This window comes from Larus michahellis, chromosome 1, assembly GCF_964199755.1.
Source record: "Larus michahellis chromosome 1, bLarMic1.1, whole genome shotgun sequence".
NCBI lineage: Eukaryota > Metazoa > Chordata > Aves > Charadriiformes > Laridae > Larus > Larus michahellis.
The window spans coordinates 62,485,556-62,503,704 of NC_133896.1; the positions used below are offsets into that span (position 1 = coordinate 62,485,556).

Here is an 18,149-nt window from a genome sequence, read left to right on the forward strand (position 1 = left end):
GCGGCTGCTAGAGCCAGGGCTGCAGAACACATTCCATTCCCATGGTCTTCTTCAGGCTGATAGTAACTGTCTGTAAATGCAGCCTGGAAAGGGTCTGTTTTCTTTTAGAAAATTAAAAGAAAAGAGCAGGGTAATAAATAATTTTTTCATATATGAAAATGTTTCTTTGACTTTTTTTGGTCACTAGTATTTTTTTAGTCAGAGCTTTAAAGGTGAGATTTGGCACGGTAAATAACCCGCAGTGAAGAGCAGGGCCCTTAGCAATTCCAGAGGAAATCAGAAGTAGCTGAAAAACTAACAAGCGTTTGAAAATCACAGACCAAGCATGAAGAGTAGATTTCTTTCTCCTCCCTGCCTCACCCGAAAAGCCATAAAACACGCAGCTGAAAAAGAAATCATGATACCTACCTGCCCAGCTGAACTGCCCAGCAGAAAGTTTCCTCCATTGAAATACGGTGAGGGCTCCTGAGGAGCTGGGAGAGGGGCCAGGGCTGATGCTGGCCCCTCGCTGCAGCTCGAGTGGCCCTGCAGCGCTGGCGCTGGGCTGCGGGCAAGATCCTGGTGCTTCTCAGGTGCACGAGCTCTGATGGACATAAGGAGCTGCAGAGCCAAGCAAGCCACGCTCAGTGAACCAGATCCTGAGTGCTTGGAAGAAACCACGGCTGCTTTTTATGCCTTTATTTATTTAATTTTTTTTTACCCCTCTCGTCTCTTTTCTCAAAAACGCCTTTTCATTGTTTTCCCTAGAATTTTCTGAGCAGATGACTATTTTTAGTAGTTTTGCTGAGTTTGCAGCCATTTCACAGAGCGAAACATTCAGGAGTCAGGAGACGCCAAAGTTAAGGTTTCGTGTGGCACCCCAGGTGTGTGTGAGATCAGACTCTAATTGTGTAATCACAGACCCTTTCTCCTTTGAATAAACAAATTAAAGTCTGAGATCCTGGAAACACACATGTAGCATCTTTTAGCTGTGTGAGTGACAGTGAGGTCATACTCATGGAAGTAACCCAAATAACAAATGAAGTCATGTTGGCAGTAGAGATGAAGTACTTTACATACCATGAGGGTGTCAGTTCATTTGAGTGTATATTTCATCTCAGTTCAAAGATAGTCACTTCATAGTCCTCTGTTTTGAACTTCAAACTGCTCCTTGTTATGGCTGTGCTCTCAGCTGGGGGAAAAAACAGTAAGAGTTAGAGCACAAATATCAAATTGTTGAAATTACCTCCTGGAGAGGAGAGCGTGACATAAAAAGGTGCAAAGCGGTGAAACGCCCCATTGAAATCTGAGTGTGGGTCTTCCTCTATGACCTCTAAAATGTAGGGACTTTCCTCCCTTTATCCGTAGGCTTTGTGGTAGCGTACCGTAAGGGTGAGTTTCCAGTGATGTACATGATAAATGGAGGGATGCCGTACGGGAATTCTCTTTCCTGTCATTCCTTGCACTGGGGTTTTTTGGGTGAATTCTAACTACGCGCTACATTTTCTCTTTCTTTGTTCTATTGTTTTAAATGCCTCCTGCTCTCCTTTAAGGAAGACCTCCAGAGATCTTCACAGGATGAACAGTGACCTCTCATCCTTCTCTTACAGATTCGCTATATTTCACAGACGCAGGGCTTACCAGCAGAGTATTTGTTAAGTGCAGGGACAAAGACTACAAGGTTTTTCAACAGGGATACAGACTCACCATATCCTTTGTGGAGGCTGAAGGTAAGAAGACGTTCCCTTGTTTCTTTTACCTTGCGGTTGTTGGTCAGAAGCAAGGAGACATTCAGGTCACCTCAAAGCTTAGGTCTCTGCTTTTTGCAATGCAGCCCAGGCGTTGGGGTGGGTACAGCCTGAGGTAAAACTGCCATCTCCAAAATCTGCGGCGCTCAGCCCACCTGCTTGGCACTGCTTTGTGGGAAATGTAAGTCTGGGTTTGACCTGGAAATCTCCCTCTAAGTCGTCAATGAATTGATGTGTAGTTTAAATGAAACAAGGCCTGGGCAGACTTTGCTCTAGTATCTAATGCATTGGGGGGCGGGGGGGGGGGACAGAAAGCATTTTAACTCTGACAATCAAACCCGCTAGTAATTCAAGTGAGCCCTGAGTCTCTTGTACCGGCGTCTTTGTCTGCATTCAGTCCCAAGGGGACAGGCCAGTGGGCTTCTGGCTGTAAGGATGGGGTGAGCACGAGAGACCTCTGGGACTCACGCCGTACTTGGGAGGATCCTCTGAAAAAGAAGAGATGAATCACCTTGTAACACAAAAGATGTCTTATATCTATAGCAGAGATAGTGTAAATGTTATCTGGTCAGGCAAGAGAGACGTGGTGGTCTCTGATGAGGGCAGGATAAGGCAGAAGCTGGAAGTGGCATAAAACCCACAGCTGATTGCAGGGCAGTTCTGGTCAATGCCTGTCTCCTGTTTTGAGCAGACACCGGATGATCATGAGGCAGAGACGGGGATTAAGTCGAAGGAAGCAAGAAAGTATATTTTCAACTGTTTGGATGATATGGCACAGGTAAGAGCATTGCTGAGTAACCAGCCAGACTGCTTCACATGCTTTCAGGCAACACTAACCAAGGGGAACTACATGATTTTTCTGTATGTGCTATTCTTGTGCCAGCTCCTGAGACATACCAGAATTCGGTCTACCAAATCAGCTTGTTGGTAGGGAAAGCTGCACATAGGGGCATGTGGGCTCCATGTAGTAAAGCAGCTTTGGAAAACAGCGAAGTCAATCTCTGACTGTCAAAATCCTGTGTTTTCTCTTGTCTCTCCAGTGCTCCTCCGTGCAGCCAGTGGCAAGTCACTTACTTCTGTGTGCTTTAAGATTTCCATTTGTAAAACAGTGACATTGGAAATAATCACGGTGGCCGCAGAGGAGTGTGCTGCCTGTAAAACGTGGCCATCTGGGGGAACGGGGAGTACCAATTGATTGTGTCGGTTCCATGGGGTTGTGAAAGTTAATTCCAGCGTAACCACTTCTGCGACTGGAGTTCGTGCTAGCAAACAAACTAGTGTGCAAAACTGGCACAACACTAGCACAAAACTGGAGCTTGTGCTAGCAAAGTCTAGGTGTTGTAGCATACACAAGCGAACATGCAGAAACAGAGGACTGTATAAATGGATGAAATAACATAAAGGGGTTTTGTTTTCCTGGCACCTGATACATGAATGGGATGTTTCCTCTAAACCTACTGACAATTTTTATTTATTTTAGATGTCTTTTTTGCTCACAGGACACATAGTTAAGTGTCTGATAACACAGTCCTGTATATGATAAATATACTGATTATCAGAGCTTGCCTGCTACCACATGGAAGCTGTTCATCTTCAGTGGAGGGTGACTAAGTGTTTCATTAGCCATTGACCCAAGCGAGCTGAACACTTAACAGTCTGCCTAGAGATCTGACATGCACAAGCCAGATGACTAGCCACCGCGGAGTCTGCCGTGTGACTTCAGCAACTACCCCTTTAGACAGGGAGGCTTGCAGGGCATGTGCTTCAGCGAGGAGTAAACACGGTTTGCTGGAGACCTCACCATCTGCTCTTTCCCTTTAGCGCTCACCCTTGTCCTTTCTCCTTTAGGTGAACATGACAACAGATTTGGAAGGAAGCGATATGTTGGTGGAAAAGGCGGACCGGCGGGAGTTTATAGATCTGTTAAAGAAGATGCTGACGATAGATGCAGATAAGAGAATAACACCCATTGAAACTCTGAACCACCCTTTTGTCACCATGACGCACTTGCTCGATTTCCCTCACAGCACACAGTACGTGGCTTTCATTTCCCTTGGGTTTTGAATTGAGGGATGAAGAGCAGAGCTGGTTGTGGTGGAGACCAAATGTATCTGAGGGGCATTATTAAGATACTTAACCCCTAAGTTTTAATTGTTTCTGGTTAAAAAGAAAAAGAGGATTGCCAATTCTTAAGGTTGCAAGAGTTGTGTTGTAGGTGCTTGGCATTTAAAACACCGCAGAGTGTGCTACATTCATTATGTAAATACTCAATAATTACATATGTTTGCATTAAAATGCAGAAGAAATTATGCAATTAGTGCTGAAAGTATCAGTATATCTCAGAGTAATATAGTCCTGATTGTTACTGCAGTAATCAGCCTTATCTGCAGTGGGGAGCCGACCCTTCTTCCCAGAACCTTCCCATCTTGCAAGGGTCAGTTTGGGGCTGTTTGCTTTTTAAGGGAAGAGCTTTTTCTGCAGCAGGCTGGTTTACAGGTGCAGGCAACAGGACAAGGGGTTCAGTTTTCAGCTTTGTTGTTGCCCGCTTATGTGACCTTAAATGCCATGCTTTGACCTCAGCTGACACATTTGTGGAACGGAGGTGGACTCTTCTGCCCGGTGGAGATATGAAAAAGTGTTGTGCCTTCAAGCCTGACTCCCCCTTCTCCTAAGGCTGTGTCATGGAGCGCAGCAGCCTGAAATGCAGGAAACCCGCGCCCAGCACATTGCTCTTGTCCCCTGGGCAGTTCACGTAGGGCCAGGCTTCTTGGGTGCAAGTGAAGGCAGACATGTAGCAGGAGTTTTCCGAAGTCTTCAAGGGACACCCAGCTTTGGACATCCTGCTCTACATCCAGCTCTGCAGTTCAAGGTGCTTTTGCAGGCTGTGCAAAAGTAAATCAGGCAGCAGAGAACAGTTACTGGCACAGCACCATACTTCATTGGGCACCACGTGTTTAAAGGCTGTGAGGAGCTCAGGTACAAAAAGGAAGGGGACTGCTTAAAAAGCCGTAGAGTATGTTTGTGTGGATGCTGCAGAGCAACAGGTTACTGGGTGTCAGTCACCTCTCCTGTCCGTATGTGTGCTTTTACTTTTCAAGTTCATTTAAGGTAATTTTCCTTCTGTGAAGGAGCTGTAGCTGCCTTTTTGTTACATTTATCACAAGATAAGAGCAGCTGCTTACCAGAAGGTAGTGGGTGCACAGTCTGTATACACCCAGGCTTACCCTGCACAGACATCTTTGAGCATTGTTATCTATAAGTAGATAGTAAGTGGTAAATGTAATGAAAACAAGATGGGAGATTGTTGTGCTAAATAGAGAGAAAGTAAGTTTCACGTAAGAACATTCATAAATAAAAAAAATGACAGTATTTTCTGACAGTGTTAGTTAGCATCATATACAAAAGTCTTTTAATTCGCAGCAGTCCTTCTTACTGTGCAACAACTGATTGCGCAAGATACGAGAGATTTGTGGCATAATGCATTGCCATCAGAAATCTTTCCGCTAACGCAGCAGACCATAATCACATCTTCTTTTTTGAAGTGCTCACTTGTGGCTGCTCAGGCAAAGCCCCAGAAAGGTTGAAAATATCACTGGGGCCAACAGCAGTGAGAATTTTACCTGAATAAAAAAAATTAGCATCAGATCTCTGAATACTAAATGCTGTGCCAGCCGGGTGCGTAACCCTGCGCAGCCCCTCCGCGTTGGAAGCGGTGATTGGTAAAGAGAGCAATAAGCCGTAACCAGCGTGGCAAGCTGATGGAAATTTTGTCTGTGACTGCCTGTGGTTCTGTGAATAGAAACTTCAAAGCCTCGAGAGATGCAGGGAGTTGTAATCTCTCTTGAAAGTAAATCAGGCAGCAGAGAAAGTGAGAATATTTGGAAAATGTAGCTTCTGGAAGGAATCTCTGCTGTGGCATGCTTCAGAGAGGCTGCAAGTTTGAGCAGCCCGAGAGGGGCTGTTCCGCTTACTTCCGAGCACACAGCAAAGCGCGTTAAGCTCCCCATTTCACATATTTAACTGCCTGGCTCTTAAATTGTTGGGTACTCCTCAGTCTTTCTGTCCGTTTTGCTCTGTCACTGCCTTCTTTTTTTTTTTTCTTTCGCTTTAAAGTAGAGACAGAGAACACAGTATTACATTAGTAGAGATTATACCTTGTTACATAAAAGCGTTTGGTAACACGCAGTTTACCATGTACAGAAAATATACTCTTTCCAATGCTCTCTGCTTTTTGGAGGGAGAATTATATTCATACTTAACTGGAAAAATGCAGCTCATTTTTAGTCTTCCATATTTGTTTGATAAGTGTTTGATTTTTCTGAATGTTCTGCGACCTACAGATATTTCATAGTTCTGTAAATGAATGCACATAATGCACCGCTATGCACAGTGTCCTGAGCCTGTCTTGTCTGCAGGTGTTTATGGGACAGATCCAGTTACCAAGATATTACCTGTAAGAGAAGAAAGATGACCATGTGAGTAAGAGACAAGACAGGGATAAAAAGATCTAGGTCCTCTTCCTGACCAACCTTAGGGATCATATAAGGGTCTTCCTTTTGAAGGGATATTTTGTTTCTTAAAAGTTATGTGAGGATGTGTTTACCTCCCTTACCTCTAACAGCTTAGATCGTTACAAAAGAAATTACGCATACAGCTGATTTTTTACAGCTACAGCTGATTTTCACTGCTTGGATTTTCTGTTTTTCTGGATTGGGATAACGGAAATAAAATAAATGCCTTCATACTTTTTTGGGTTGTGTTTCAGACTCTGAGGTCACAGTTGTAAAAATAATTATTATGGAAGAATTGTGGAAAACCTCTCTTGGTTTTCAGTCCTTGGAAAATGAGATTTTATAAAAAATACAGTTTTGCTCAAGATTGCTATGTTGTTATCTCTTAAAACTCTGTATGCTTTGGTATCCCAATTATAAAAATGAAATATCAGCAGTTTCATGTACCAGACACCTAGAGTGCTCTAGCAATGCAGAGAGTATTTCATCTCCTTTACTGGGGATACAGAATATGATACTTCTCAATTTTTCCATTGCTATATCAATAACATTTAAAGGAAGATCTGTGTAGAGGAAGAAGCTGTAATCTTCCCCCCCCCCCGAGAGATCCAGTTCTCAGTCTGAGATAACCTCAGAACCTGATTCCCTCGAGATGTTGATGAATCTGATTTGGCATAACCTTTTGCGATATGAATCGTCCCGTTGACTGCCAGAGGACAGCTCATGTGCTTTAAGATAAGCATCTACGGAAGTGTTTAGCCAGACAGGGGCAATGCTTTAACCACTTGGCTGGACTTAGATGTCAGTGAACTACTTTTTAAAAGGAACAACGAAGATTTTTCAGAGATCTTGGTGACCAAGAATAGTAAAATTCTTCCTTGCAAAAGACTTGTAAAATTACCTTCAGGCTTACACTAAGGCAGAAAGCATGAGCTGTCTTTTCCTCTTAGGCTCAATCATCAGGGAAACCAGTATTTTTCTGTCTTGCTCTCAGTCTCTTTCACTCTCTTAAAATAGCCACTTTGTATTTCTTGCCATCACCTGAAGACCGACAGATTTGCTTGCTATCTGTGACTTACGTCGCAGTGCTCAGACCCATGGGGGCACCGAGGAGTCCCAGAGCAGCCACTCTCATCTTGACACCCATTTGGCCCTCTTCAGTACAGGGTTAACCTGACTCTCACTGGTTAAGAGAGACCTACAAAAAAATAGCAAAGGGCTTTAAGAGCCTAGAAAGTGCCAAGCCTGCCGTGGAGACCTAATGCAGGGCCACTATGATGAACTGTTGCCTGTGTTGGTCGGTTGGTTGATTTTCTGTTTCTTCCTTGTCCCCCTTTTACACAGTGTCAAGTCCTGCTTCCAGAACATGGAGATTTGCAAGCGGCGGGTGAATATGTATGACACAGTGAACCAGAGCAAGACGCCATTCATCACCCATGTAGCCCCAAGCACATCGACCAACTTGACCATGACTTTTAACAACCAGCTGAACACAGTCCACAACCAGGTAAGGGCATCGATCAGAAGCAGCCAGTGCTTGAAATGATTATGTCAGTAGGGTCTAGATGATGAAAAGCGAAGTAGCATCCCATTTAACGTGCCTGCAAAAAGATGGTACTTTTTTACTCTCCTTCCTCCGCTCTTCCTCATTCTCTTTTCTTCAAGCAAGCGGTAATCTTCTGACATTTTGTGTGACGGTGAAATGTTGCCCTCATTGTTTATGTTGTTGTTGGGAGTGATAAATCCTGCTTACTTGGGAAGTTGCTATGGGGAAAAGCTCATTAGTCCCTTAATGCAGCAAGCAGGACTGCGCTCCCTGGGTCAGGCAGCAGTATTTGTGGTCTTAAAGCACTTCTTCAAATTGGCATTGAAGTCAAAAGAATTTAAACCCTTCTGTAACAGACACAGCACTGTAACCGATCAACATGAAAGAAAAGTTTAGTGGTTATGTTTCTTCTTATGTCTCATTGGTTTTACTCCAGGTGCCACAGTTGACGTGGAAACCCTGTGCACGTACCCCCGCTCTGACTAAATTGCACTCTACATTGGTGGGCTCTGGCTTTGTAATCATGCTTTGGACTCTTGTATTAGTTTTACGTGCCCCAGTGTTGGGGGGTGCTGGGCTGACAGATTTGATGTGACTAGCAGGCTAAGTTGTTTACCGCGGTACTGTATTACAGCAGTGAAAGGAAACTCTCCAGGGACAGCACTCTAGGAGACTGAAGCTCAAGAAATAGCTACTGTCTTTTAAGCCTTTTGGGAACCGGCTGCTCAAGATTCACTCCAGAGATTGCAGGTGGCGTTGCGGAAATGGTGCTTGGAAAAGCAAGGGAGCTAAAGGATTCTGTGTAAACGTACAGTGTGTTCCTGTGTCACTCAGAAAGCCAGACTTCATGACTCATTTCTCGATACATGTGATCACAGAAGGTCTTCTGGAACAATTCATTAAGCAGATGCAGACAGAGATAGGTCATGGCTTGGTGTGATAGGGTATTAGTTACAAACACCAGTTCCCTTTCTTGGCTGTTTCTAAGATGCTGACTAACGAAATGCATGCTACATGCTCGCCTAGGTCCCAGCTGCAGGGCAGAGACACCATTTGTACCACTAGTAGGAAATGCAGACTTGCTTTCGTTTCCTCACAACTCCCTTGATGTTAAGATTGGCTGTTGGCTGGGGAGGTCCGTGGAAATCTCTGAGTTCTCATAAACAGTGTGTGTTGTGAGCAGAACCGGTATCTCCAGTGTTTCTAGAAGTGGTAGAAACATTTCCAGGAAGGGTGTTTTAATTTGAACCAGCTCTAAACCTTTCACCATTCTCTTCAACATACCGCTCATCTTGGCTCGCTGGTGCTCCCTGTCTTGGCGAAATATCTGGGGATTGCCTCCTTCCAGTTACAACTCCTGAGATCAGGAGTTTGGGACCTGTCATGGTTGCTACTCGGTGTGTTGCACAGGGGAACAGATTGCCCTTCTCTGCCTCTGCACAGGGAGAGGAGAAGGAGGAAGAAATGTTTCACCATCACATCCCTCGTGGCTGTGGTTGTGGCTGTGGCAGTGCAGCATGGGTACCATTCCCAGGCCCAGTGGCAACTGGGGCAGCACGAAACACTGAGCTTGCTGCCTCCTGCAGCCTTGATCAAAGCCTCATCCTGGGTTCATATGTTCACCATGAAAAAGTGTTGTCTCACCTGTCTCCAGCAGTGATGCTGGTACGTTTGGATGGGAAAGGTGGGCTCTGGTCTGGTAGAGCCTAGTTGCCTAGACATGAATGCTAAGGGTGTATTTTTATAGAGCAGTGGCAGATCTGTTTAGGGGTTGTTAGTGTCTGCAGCTGTTACAAACTCAATCCAAATGAAAAGGAAATCACCCTCAGATTTCTAGATGTTTTGCAGTACACTGGGCTGATTTTTGTGGCTTTGCAACATCCCTCGCTGGAGTTTCTGCTCTGAGAGGTTTTAAAGTCAAGCCAAGGGGAGTTTGGACTTTGAAAGTGTTACCTACCGTCATGCCTTCTGATTCCTTCAAATTCAAAACATATTTCAAGGGGCATGTGCCATCTTAGATAGCTAGTAGAGGAAAGGCTGGAATGAGTCTCCTCTCGCAGGATGAGGCTCCACAGGGCATGGAGGTGCTGAGTTTTTTTTACCTAAGAAATGTACGCTTCTTCTAGAGTTATGTGCATGATGAGAGAACAACATGATTTGGGGATAGTAGCATTTTGTGAACCCATCTTCTGTACGCTGCAAATCAGAGCCAGTTGGGCGATAAAAGGGGCTACAGTTCTGCTTTGGAGAAGGCACTGTGTCTCCGAGCGGTACACAGCAGCGCTGCGTGGCTGGAGGTCCCGTGGCGTGGTACAGCTGCAGTTACTCAGGCAGATCGTGCTCCTTTCCCCATCACTGCCCTTGCCTCTCTACTCCTCAGTGTCCTGTTCTACCCCCTTCTTTGGTTTTGGTTTGCTGGTTTTTTTGTTTGTTGGTTTTGTTTGTTTGTTTGTTTGTTTTTTACTTTATCTTACTCTATTTTACTTTTTTATTTTATTTTTGGGTTTTGCTTCTTCCAACGTACCCATCTCCCTCATTTTTTTGTTTGTTTTTGTTTAATTCCCGTCATTCCTTTAGACCACCAACCTGGCTCCCACCTCCTCCAGTGCCACTATTTCCTTAGCCAACCCCGAGGTCTCCATACTAAATTACCAATCTGCACTCTACCAGCCCTCAGCGGCGTCCATGGCTGCGGTGGCCCAGCGGAGCATGCCCCTGCAGACAGGAACAGCGCAGATCTGTGCCCGGCCCGACCCCTTCCAGCAAGCTCTCATCGTCTGCCCACCAGGCTTCCAAGGTAAGTAACGGCCTCACCAGGTCTTGGCCAGTTGCTGCTCCCTCCCCACTGCTGTTTCAGCGAGCTCTTGTTGGAAACAAGCTTCCTTAGTGCAGATCGTATGGTAGGAAAAATGCTGGCCTAGTAAATCAGCGCAATGAGATTGCTGCAGATGGAAACGTTTGCAACAACAGAGGATCTTGCAGGCACCTCCAACATCATGAGTTGGAGGTGGCTGCTCTAAAACAATGGGGCAGGCACTGAGAAGGGCTTGGGGGAGAATATGTGATAGTTTTCATCCTTTGCCCTGAACAGAGTGTGAGGCTCATCTACGTCACTTTGGTAAACTTGAAAACTTTCCCCCACAACAACGATAAATCAGTACATAAGTAACGGGTTCATCACTTCTCAGTGATTTAGTTGTTAAAAGAGGAACTCAGGAGGTTAACGCAGCAGCGACTGTGGTGCTGGTGGAGATGAGAGTTTGCCCCGGTAACATACACTCGTGACAATTTATCATTACCATTCCTTCAGCTCCAGCCCTGCTGCAAACAGCTCTGCCTGTGTATACCGGTGGCAGGTACCATTGTCAGACAACTTGTGTGATGATCGGATTCAGCCACTTGTCCTTCTCTTGACTCTACATGCTGTAGCAATTTGGAAAAACTAGCCAGGTGTCTGTAGGAAGTGGTCTAAATAGACCTTGGTTCAGCTGGTGCAACTTCTGCTCTTCATTTCTACAAGCCTGTCTGTGGATCAGTCTCTAGACACTTGTTAAATGTTCTGCAAGATTATCAAAGCTCTTTTGAACTAGGAGAGTTTAGCTAGACCTCTTCTACATAGTTAAAATGCATCTCAAGGGTTTGACTTCAGAAATGTATTGCTAGAACATGTAAGCTAACGTCTTCCGCTTGCTGTCTTGAGAAAGCTCTAAAGCAGAGGAGGTAGCATAGGCTGTGCCACATGCTAAGGTGGTCAAGAGGGAAGTTTCCTCCAGCTCAGTTAGGCTAACGCGTGGCGGAGTCAGCAACGGTTGGAGTTTGGGGTGCGCTAGATTATGCGGTCAAATCAGAGCCTTTTTAATATGAGTCCTGAGAAGCTGTGCAAGAGAAAATCACCTATTCCGATCAAGGCTGAGTGAGTGCGCAATTCTGGATTCCCATCCTGCTGTCCCACTTGGGTCACAAGAGAGCATTCTCACATACCAATGGTTTTTGGCTGGAAAGGACCATTTTCTGTTGTCAAACCAGAGAACATGGGGGAAGAGAAGCCATTCCCTCTCTTCCTTTTCTCCCTGTGCACATTGTATTGAGATGTTTCCCACGGATTTGAGGTACCCTAAAAATAGAAACTCAGTTAATCCCTTAATATCTTTGTAAATATCTTTGCTCTACCCTTACGCGTGTGTCATGTTTATCAACATTTGATGGGCATCTTTGGGCTGGGGTGAAATAGGTGAGGCTCTGAGAACCTGATTTTTTTTGAGGGACTGAGCACTGCAAGTCCACATTCAAGTGGACATCAGCAAATGCCCTTCGGCACCTCTGAAAACCAGACCCCTGTTCTTAGCAGTGTTGTTGATGGCTAATGCTGTACCTTTTGTATTGGTGGAACAGGGTTACAAGCTTCCCCTTCGAAGCATGCTGGGTATTCAGTTCGGATGGAGAACGCCGTTCCCATTGTCACTCAGGCTCCTGGGGCCCAGCCTCTTCAGATCCAGCCAGGACTCCTCGCACAGGTAAGTAGCTCTGAACACACTGAGCTTGGTGGGTATTTTTTGTATTGTTTAGCTCTTGGAGGCTCATGAGAGTAGCTTTCTCTGAGAGTCTTCTACGGTGCAGCTCAGAGACTTGGGCAGCCATATAACGGTCTCCAGCTTTCTCCAAAATGTCCAAACCTCCCCCAGTTCATTGTTCAGCTCAAAGACAATGTTGCAAAAGTCTCTGGCAAGACCTTCTTTCCTTCTGCTTCTCCACTGGAATCAGTGGGAAGCTTCAGGGGAAGCTGTGTCAGGCCTCTGCTGAGGAGGAACCAGTAATAACCTTCCTGCATCCTCCTGAACTCGCGGTTTCAGTGGTAGTTTGTGGCCAGGGGTTGTGCTAGGGAGTTGCACGCTGCTGATAAATATCTTTTGTGCTTTAAGTTTGCGCCCTTCTGTATTATGAGCTGCCCTCTGCTCTTAAGTTGTGAGGGAGATGTAGGGGGCAGAGGCAAGGGCCCCACAGCCCAGCAGCTCTCCTTGGCAGCAGCGCTTACTGGCACAATTGTCCAAAATGCACTCACAGGAAAAGCATGGTTCCTCCCAGAAAAGCCCCGAACGGGAATGGGTACCACCAATCACATGCACATCCTCAAGGGGAACTCCAGCTCCTCAAGAAGGAGGAGAAGTTCATTCCTGCTTACGCTGGCTTCAGTGAATCTGCCCCTACTGGTTTTCAGCTGATGCCATGGTATCTCTGCCAGTATCAGGCGTGTTGCTGGCAGGAAAAAAAAAAAAAAGGCACCTAGTATAGTTAGTTTTAAGTTGTACAGACTGGAAAAGGTGACCTACAAGTCAAAAATGCATGCCTCTGACTCAGGATTGGTTAATCTGTACCTTAATTAATGCCAGTGCCTTCATACGTAATCAGGTACCAGCAGACTTCAGGGTTTATGCCTGTGCGTTGCATTGCTGGGGTAAGACTGTTGGTGCAGTTGCCCTTCGTTGCCAGCTGCCAACCACGCTTGTCTGGTGAAGACGGATCAAAACACAACTTGCAGCCTGTGTGACTTCCATTAGCTAACGTGCCCTGCCCCTTCCCTATAGCAGAGTCTTTGTTAGAGGGCCGTCTGAAACATCAAAGCTACTACCTCTCTTGTAGCCTGTCTTAACAACCTGTGTGGCCACCTCTCTTGTTTGGTAGGAAGGGAGAGCCTGACAGGCAGGGGGAATAAAAACAATGGCAAAGCAAGAAGCAGTCTGTGCCGGCACCGTTGCAGGCACCTAGTGCTTGTGCAAGAAGCCAGCCAAGGCAGTGGGTGAAGGAGGTGACAGAGCTTTGCAAGTCCCCGCCATTCTGCCAGGCCTCCCGAGGTGTGCTGTTACATGGGGCCTGAAGGAGTGAGGGTCGGGTCTGAAGCATCCCAAAGGCGGCAGTATCCTGAGAGATCTTGGTACCTCCAGCTCCATTCTTCTCGAGGTGGTCTTGTTGGGTTCACCACGCGGTCAGTGGGAGGGAGGGAGTGCTCAGGAGGAGCTTTATTACCAATTTCTGTGCTGCCCCTGCTACATGAACTCCCATTTCACGGGCTGTCCCTCTCATACTTTCTACTGATGTTTTATTCACTGTCACTTCCACAAGAGAATTTAAGCTGTTTCTGAGAAACACTCCTCGCTTGCATAGATTTTTAATTTCTGATTTAATAAAAGAGAGGCAGTCTGCCTGTTGATATATCTGTCTGTCTCACGCAACGAGAAATGCTAGCTGCCGCTCTGATGGCAAGGCGCTCTGATTGATGCCGGTGGCATCTGGTGTCCGCGGGCCTCGCTCGGTTCGGGCTGAGCAGCTGGTCTGATAAACAAATCTGTACCCAATTCCAGTTTCCTGAGTGGAAAAACACAGCTTCTTTGTAATGCATTGTAGTCACATCTGATCTCTGAGCGGCTGCGTGTGTCTCTCTCAGCAGAGAGCTATTCCTCTCATGCACAGCTGCTTATCTAAAGCTCTTCAGACCGGACCGCGCGATTGCTGCACCTACTAGAGGGACTGTTCCCAGCAGAGAGCGTAGCACCTCCGGAGCCCACTTCTGTCTTTCCACCTGTCTTATTGCATTGTGCCTCATCAGGGGGACCTGTCTTGTTCCCCTGATGCGGCACAATGCCGCTCCTTGTGCTCCCAACGCTGTGGAGTAGCCATGGGCTTTCTCCCCTGCCCAGCACACGGTGCAGGTCACTGTGCTTGCCCGCATCAGGGTGGCCGTGGCTGGCAAAGCCTTACTGCATCCCAGTGCAGCCGGTGTCCAGCTCTCCCTGCGCATTTTGTATGAGAACAGCAGTCCCCGAGGAGGGACAGGGGAAGGAGCTCCAGGAGCTGGAGGGACCCAGGGCAGAGGCAGTGATGGATTTGGAGCATCATCTCTGGCACCTGTGTGTCCACAGCCTGTGGCGTGGAGCTAGACAGAGCAAGCAGCCTGCAAGATGCAGAGCCAGTGGTGAAAGTAACTTATTTGTAACTTCCCTGCGTCTATTTTCACCCTCTCAAGCAAGTGTGGTTCACGTACTGTATGCACAGAGACCAGTCAAAGGAGACTGATCCTGTCGTTACAAATAGCTCTCTGCAGCTTCAGATCTCGAAAGAGACAAAGCTGTACAGTTTTCTGGCAGGCTTCCATAACGTGACCCAGAACTGTCCCCTGTCCTTGAATAATGCCCCGAATTCTTGATTTTTCTCTCCTTTTAACGCCTTCCCAGCACCACTTCTTCCCACGGAGGTCCTGCCCACCGGCTTTCAGAACAAACATGCTTACTCCATTAGTCATCCTTGCTGTACATCTGAAGCGGGAGCTCTGTCCCGCTGGGGGACCCACCACCTCCCGAGCGCAGGGGCCGGTGCCGTGCTGCGCCACGGTGGCACAATTTCGCAGTAATGCAATAACTGAGACCAGGCTGTGGCTGCCGGCACAAGCCTCCCGCGTGTAAGCACAGCACACTCTGCTAGTGCATCAGCCTAGACAAGTCTTATCTGCAGATTAAATGATTCAGTGGTCCTTACCTAATAAGTGAGGAATTTGTGCCTGGACCCTGATACTGCATCTAAATTTATGCACTGCAGTCGGGAAGGGAGCTTAGATTTGTTCAGTTCTCTTCCTGAAAAGGGAGGAAGCAGTTCGCTCTGCAAGTAAATCCAGGTAGTCCCCTGGGACTGACTGCAACAGTAGTTTAGTCTCCTCTTTTAAATCAAAGCTGGGGAAAAAAGTGAAAAAAAGAAAAGGAAAAAAAAAAAAAGCTTTTTTGCTCCCTGATCTTTTTGTGTCTTTGCCTCCTCCTCCTACCTCCTCCAAGCAGCACCAGTCCGTGGTTGTGGCTCCTTAGATGAAGAGCTTTCAGGAGCCCTGTGACTGTCCATCCTTTGCAGATGGTGCTGAGAGGCCTCGTCGTAGCAGCCTTTTCATCTAACTCAGCAACAGGGAAAATTACAAGACAGTCAAACTTTGGAGCAGAACTGGGAAAAGGGGGAGGGGGGCGTTGAGGAGTGGTGTGATGTGGTGGTTGTTTTTTTTTACTGGGGGATAGGAGGGGAATATAGGAATAGTTAACAGGATTCTTGTGAAGGATGGTGATGGGGACAAATGCATGTCTGGAAGAAGCCTCTCCTCTGAAATTTAGCCTCCTTAGAGCTGTGAGATAACACAACATGGGTCCAATATAGGGGTGCTGTTTGGGACTAAGGACAGCCGTAGCCAGTACCCTGGCATTCCCCAGCCCAGGCTGTGAGAAGCTGCCAGAGCTACCTTCAGGCAGCACATAGCAAAGAAAGTTTCCCAAGTCAAAAAACCAATCATCTGACTCGCAGTGTGGAGTCACAGGAGCAGGATGACCTGAGTCATGCCTGTGGCAGCGCAGCTGGAGGGATGGTTGCATAGCAAAACGATGGCTCAACTCACAGGGCAGAGATTTCCACCCCTGCAAGCGTGGGGGCCCACTCAGAAACAGCTGGAGAGCACACGGAGAGGAGAGGCACGTGATGTGTAGCTATGCACGGCTCCACTCTGCTTTGGCCGGGGGGCTCCTGGTCAGCTGGAAGCAGGTGACTGGGCTCTTTGGCCTGTGTAGCAAGATGTTCTTCCTGAGGAGCACTCAGTGACCGACACGCACTCCTTTTTGGTATGCCCAAATTCCTCTTTTTGTAACTCCTCACTGAAGTCTTGCAGCCCCCTTTTCTCTTTCCTGATCCTTGAAAAGTTGGTTCTTCTTTAAGTTCCTTTAGGTTCCTGAAGTCTTTTAGGTCCTGTTGGGGTGGGAAGGGAACTTTGCTGTAGGAGGGGGAAAATAACAATGGCACCATAGAGCCCAACTGATCTGGAGAGTCAAACTTGACAGGTGCTAGAGAGTTTGATGTTTGGGTTGAAATGCCGATCAGTTTCGATCCCTCCCATTCCCAGTTTAACCTGAAACACAGTTGCTGCTTTGGATGGCAGGGTTTTTTTTCTCCCCTCCTTTGCACTCTCTATATTGATAACTTTTACTGCTTTTACTGTGGTTTCCTAAAAGTATTTGTCATCTATGACTGAAAAGTGGTAAGAGCTAGGTAGTATGACCGCGATCATTATTAGGAGCCCCCCAGCTGAGCATGGGCCGCCACCACACTCGGTGTAGGATGCCTCTTGTTAAGAAATGGTTTTCCTCTGTCCCACAGCAAGCATGGCCCAGTGGCACTCAGCAGATCCTGCTCCCTCCTGCCTGGCAGCAGCTGACCGGGGTGGCCACCCACACTTCTGTCCAGCATGCCACCGTCATCCCGGAGTCCATGGCGGGCACCCAACCACTGGCAGACTGGAGGTAAACTGGAGGCGCTGGCAGGCTCCCTGAAGTACCCATTGATGCTGGAGGAGGCGTGAGAAGAGCCGGGGTGGGAGGGATGGGGTCTTGCAAGGCTGCAGACTGGGAGTATAAGGGTAGGAGGCTGCAGCCTACAGCCATCCTGTCTGGGAGCTATGGGCAGCTTCTCCATTCCCGGTCCTTGAAGCGGAGTGCCATGCCCACGCTGCTCCCTTTGGTCAATTCCCTGAGGGAAACGCTCCTTCCTGGGGGGACTGGGAGCCCAACGGGCCCCAGAGGAGGGTGCCTTGGTGAAGGTGGTGGGAGCCCATGGAAGCGCCTGCCGAGGAGCCGCCGGTTGCATTTTAAACGTGTGCCTGTCTCCCCCCTTTGCAGAAACACCCACGCTCACGGCAGCCATTATAACCCCATCATGCAGCAGCCCGCGCTGTTAGCTAGCCATGTGACTCTCCCCGCAGCCCAGCCCGTCAACGTGGGTGTTGCCCACGTCATGCGACAGCCGCCCGCCGCCACCACCTCCTCCAGGAAGAGTAAGCAGCACCAGTCGGCGCCCCGGTGAGTGTGCCCGGCTCCCGGCGATGGCCTCGGTTGTGGCGTCGGGGAGGCGGGTGGTTCTGAACGCAGTCCCTGCAGTGCAGGTGTGCTGACGAGGGCGGTCGTCTCTGACATCTCTGGGGCAAGAATCAGTTTGTTCTGTGGCCCACAAGTGATAAGATCACGTTTTTTGTGAGCTACCTTTTGTAAGAGGTAGCCAGGCGCATTTTATACCCAGTGAGCATCATTTTGTGGGGGAGTCAATGGCTGGAGGGGATGCAGGGTGGGAGACACAGTCCCTGTTCAGCTCGTTATGCCCTTCTGATTACCTGAGGCCTTGTAGTCACCGTAATTAGAAAAGTAACTGTATTCTCAGGTCAGCGTGGCGCAATGCCCAGTTGCCACGCCTTTTCTTCCCACATCATCTCGAAGAAGCGCTCCTGAGTGCAGCGCCTGCATTTCCCCAGGGTGGCGCACCTCCCGGGGGCTGCATCTTCAGGAGCACCTGCCTCCTGTG

General features: G+C 47.6%; 1 protein-coding gene across 4 annotated transcripts in view; it reads left to right on the top strand.

Annotated features, from left to right (window-relative positions):
- Positions 1 to 18,149, top strand: part of HIPK2 (homeodomain interacting protein kinase 2) — a 132,287-nt gene that overhangs the window by 97,897 nt on the left and 16,241 nt on the right. For 2 of the 4 annotated variants that reach the window (XM_074582003.1, XM_074581994.1), the window contains exons 4-11: positions 1,590 to 1,709; positions 2,419 to 2,505; positions 3,576 to 3,760; positions 7,583 to 7,745; positions 10,362 to 10,581; positions 12,177 to 12,298; positions 16,956 to 17,098; positions 17,474 to 17,653. In XM_074582003.1, coding sequence (XP_074438104.1) covers positions 1,590 to 1,709; positions 2,419 to 2,505; positions 3,576 to 3,760; positions 7,583 to 7,745; positions 10,362 to 10,581; positions 12,177 to 12,298; positions 16,956 to 17,098; positions 17,474 to 17,653 — 1,220 coding nt within the window. The remainder of the gene's footprint in view (positions 1 to 1,589; positions 1,710 to 2,418; positions 2,506 to 3,575; positions 3,761 to 7,582; positions 7,746 to 10,361; positions 10,582 to 12,176; positions 12,299 to 16,955; positions 17,099 to 17,473; positions 17,654 to 18,149) is intronic. The other 2 variants (XM_074582022.1, XM_074582013.1) reach the window with 1 other exon arrangement.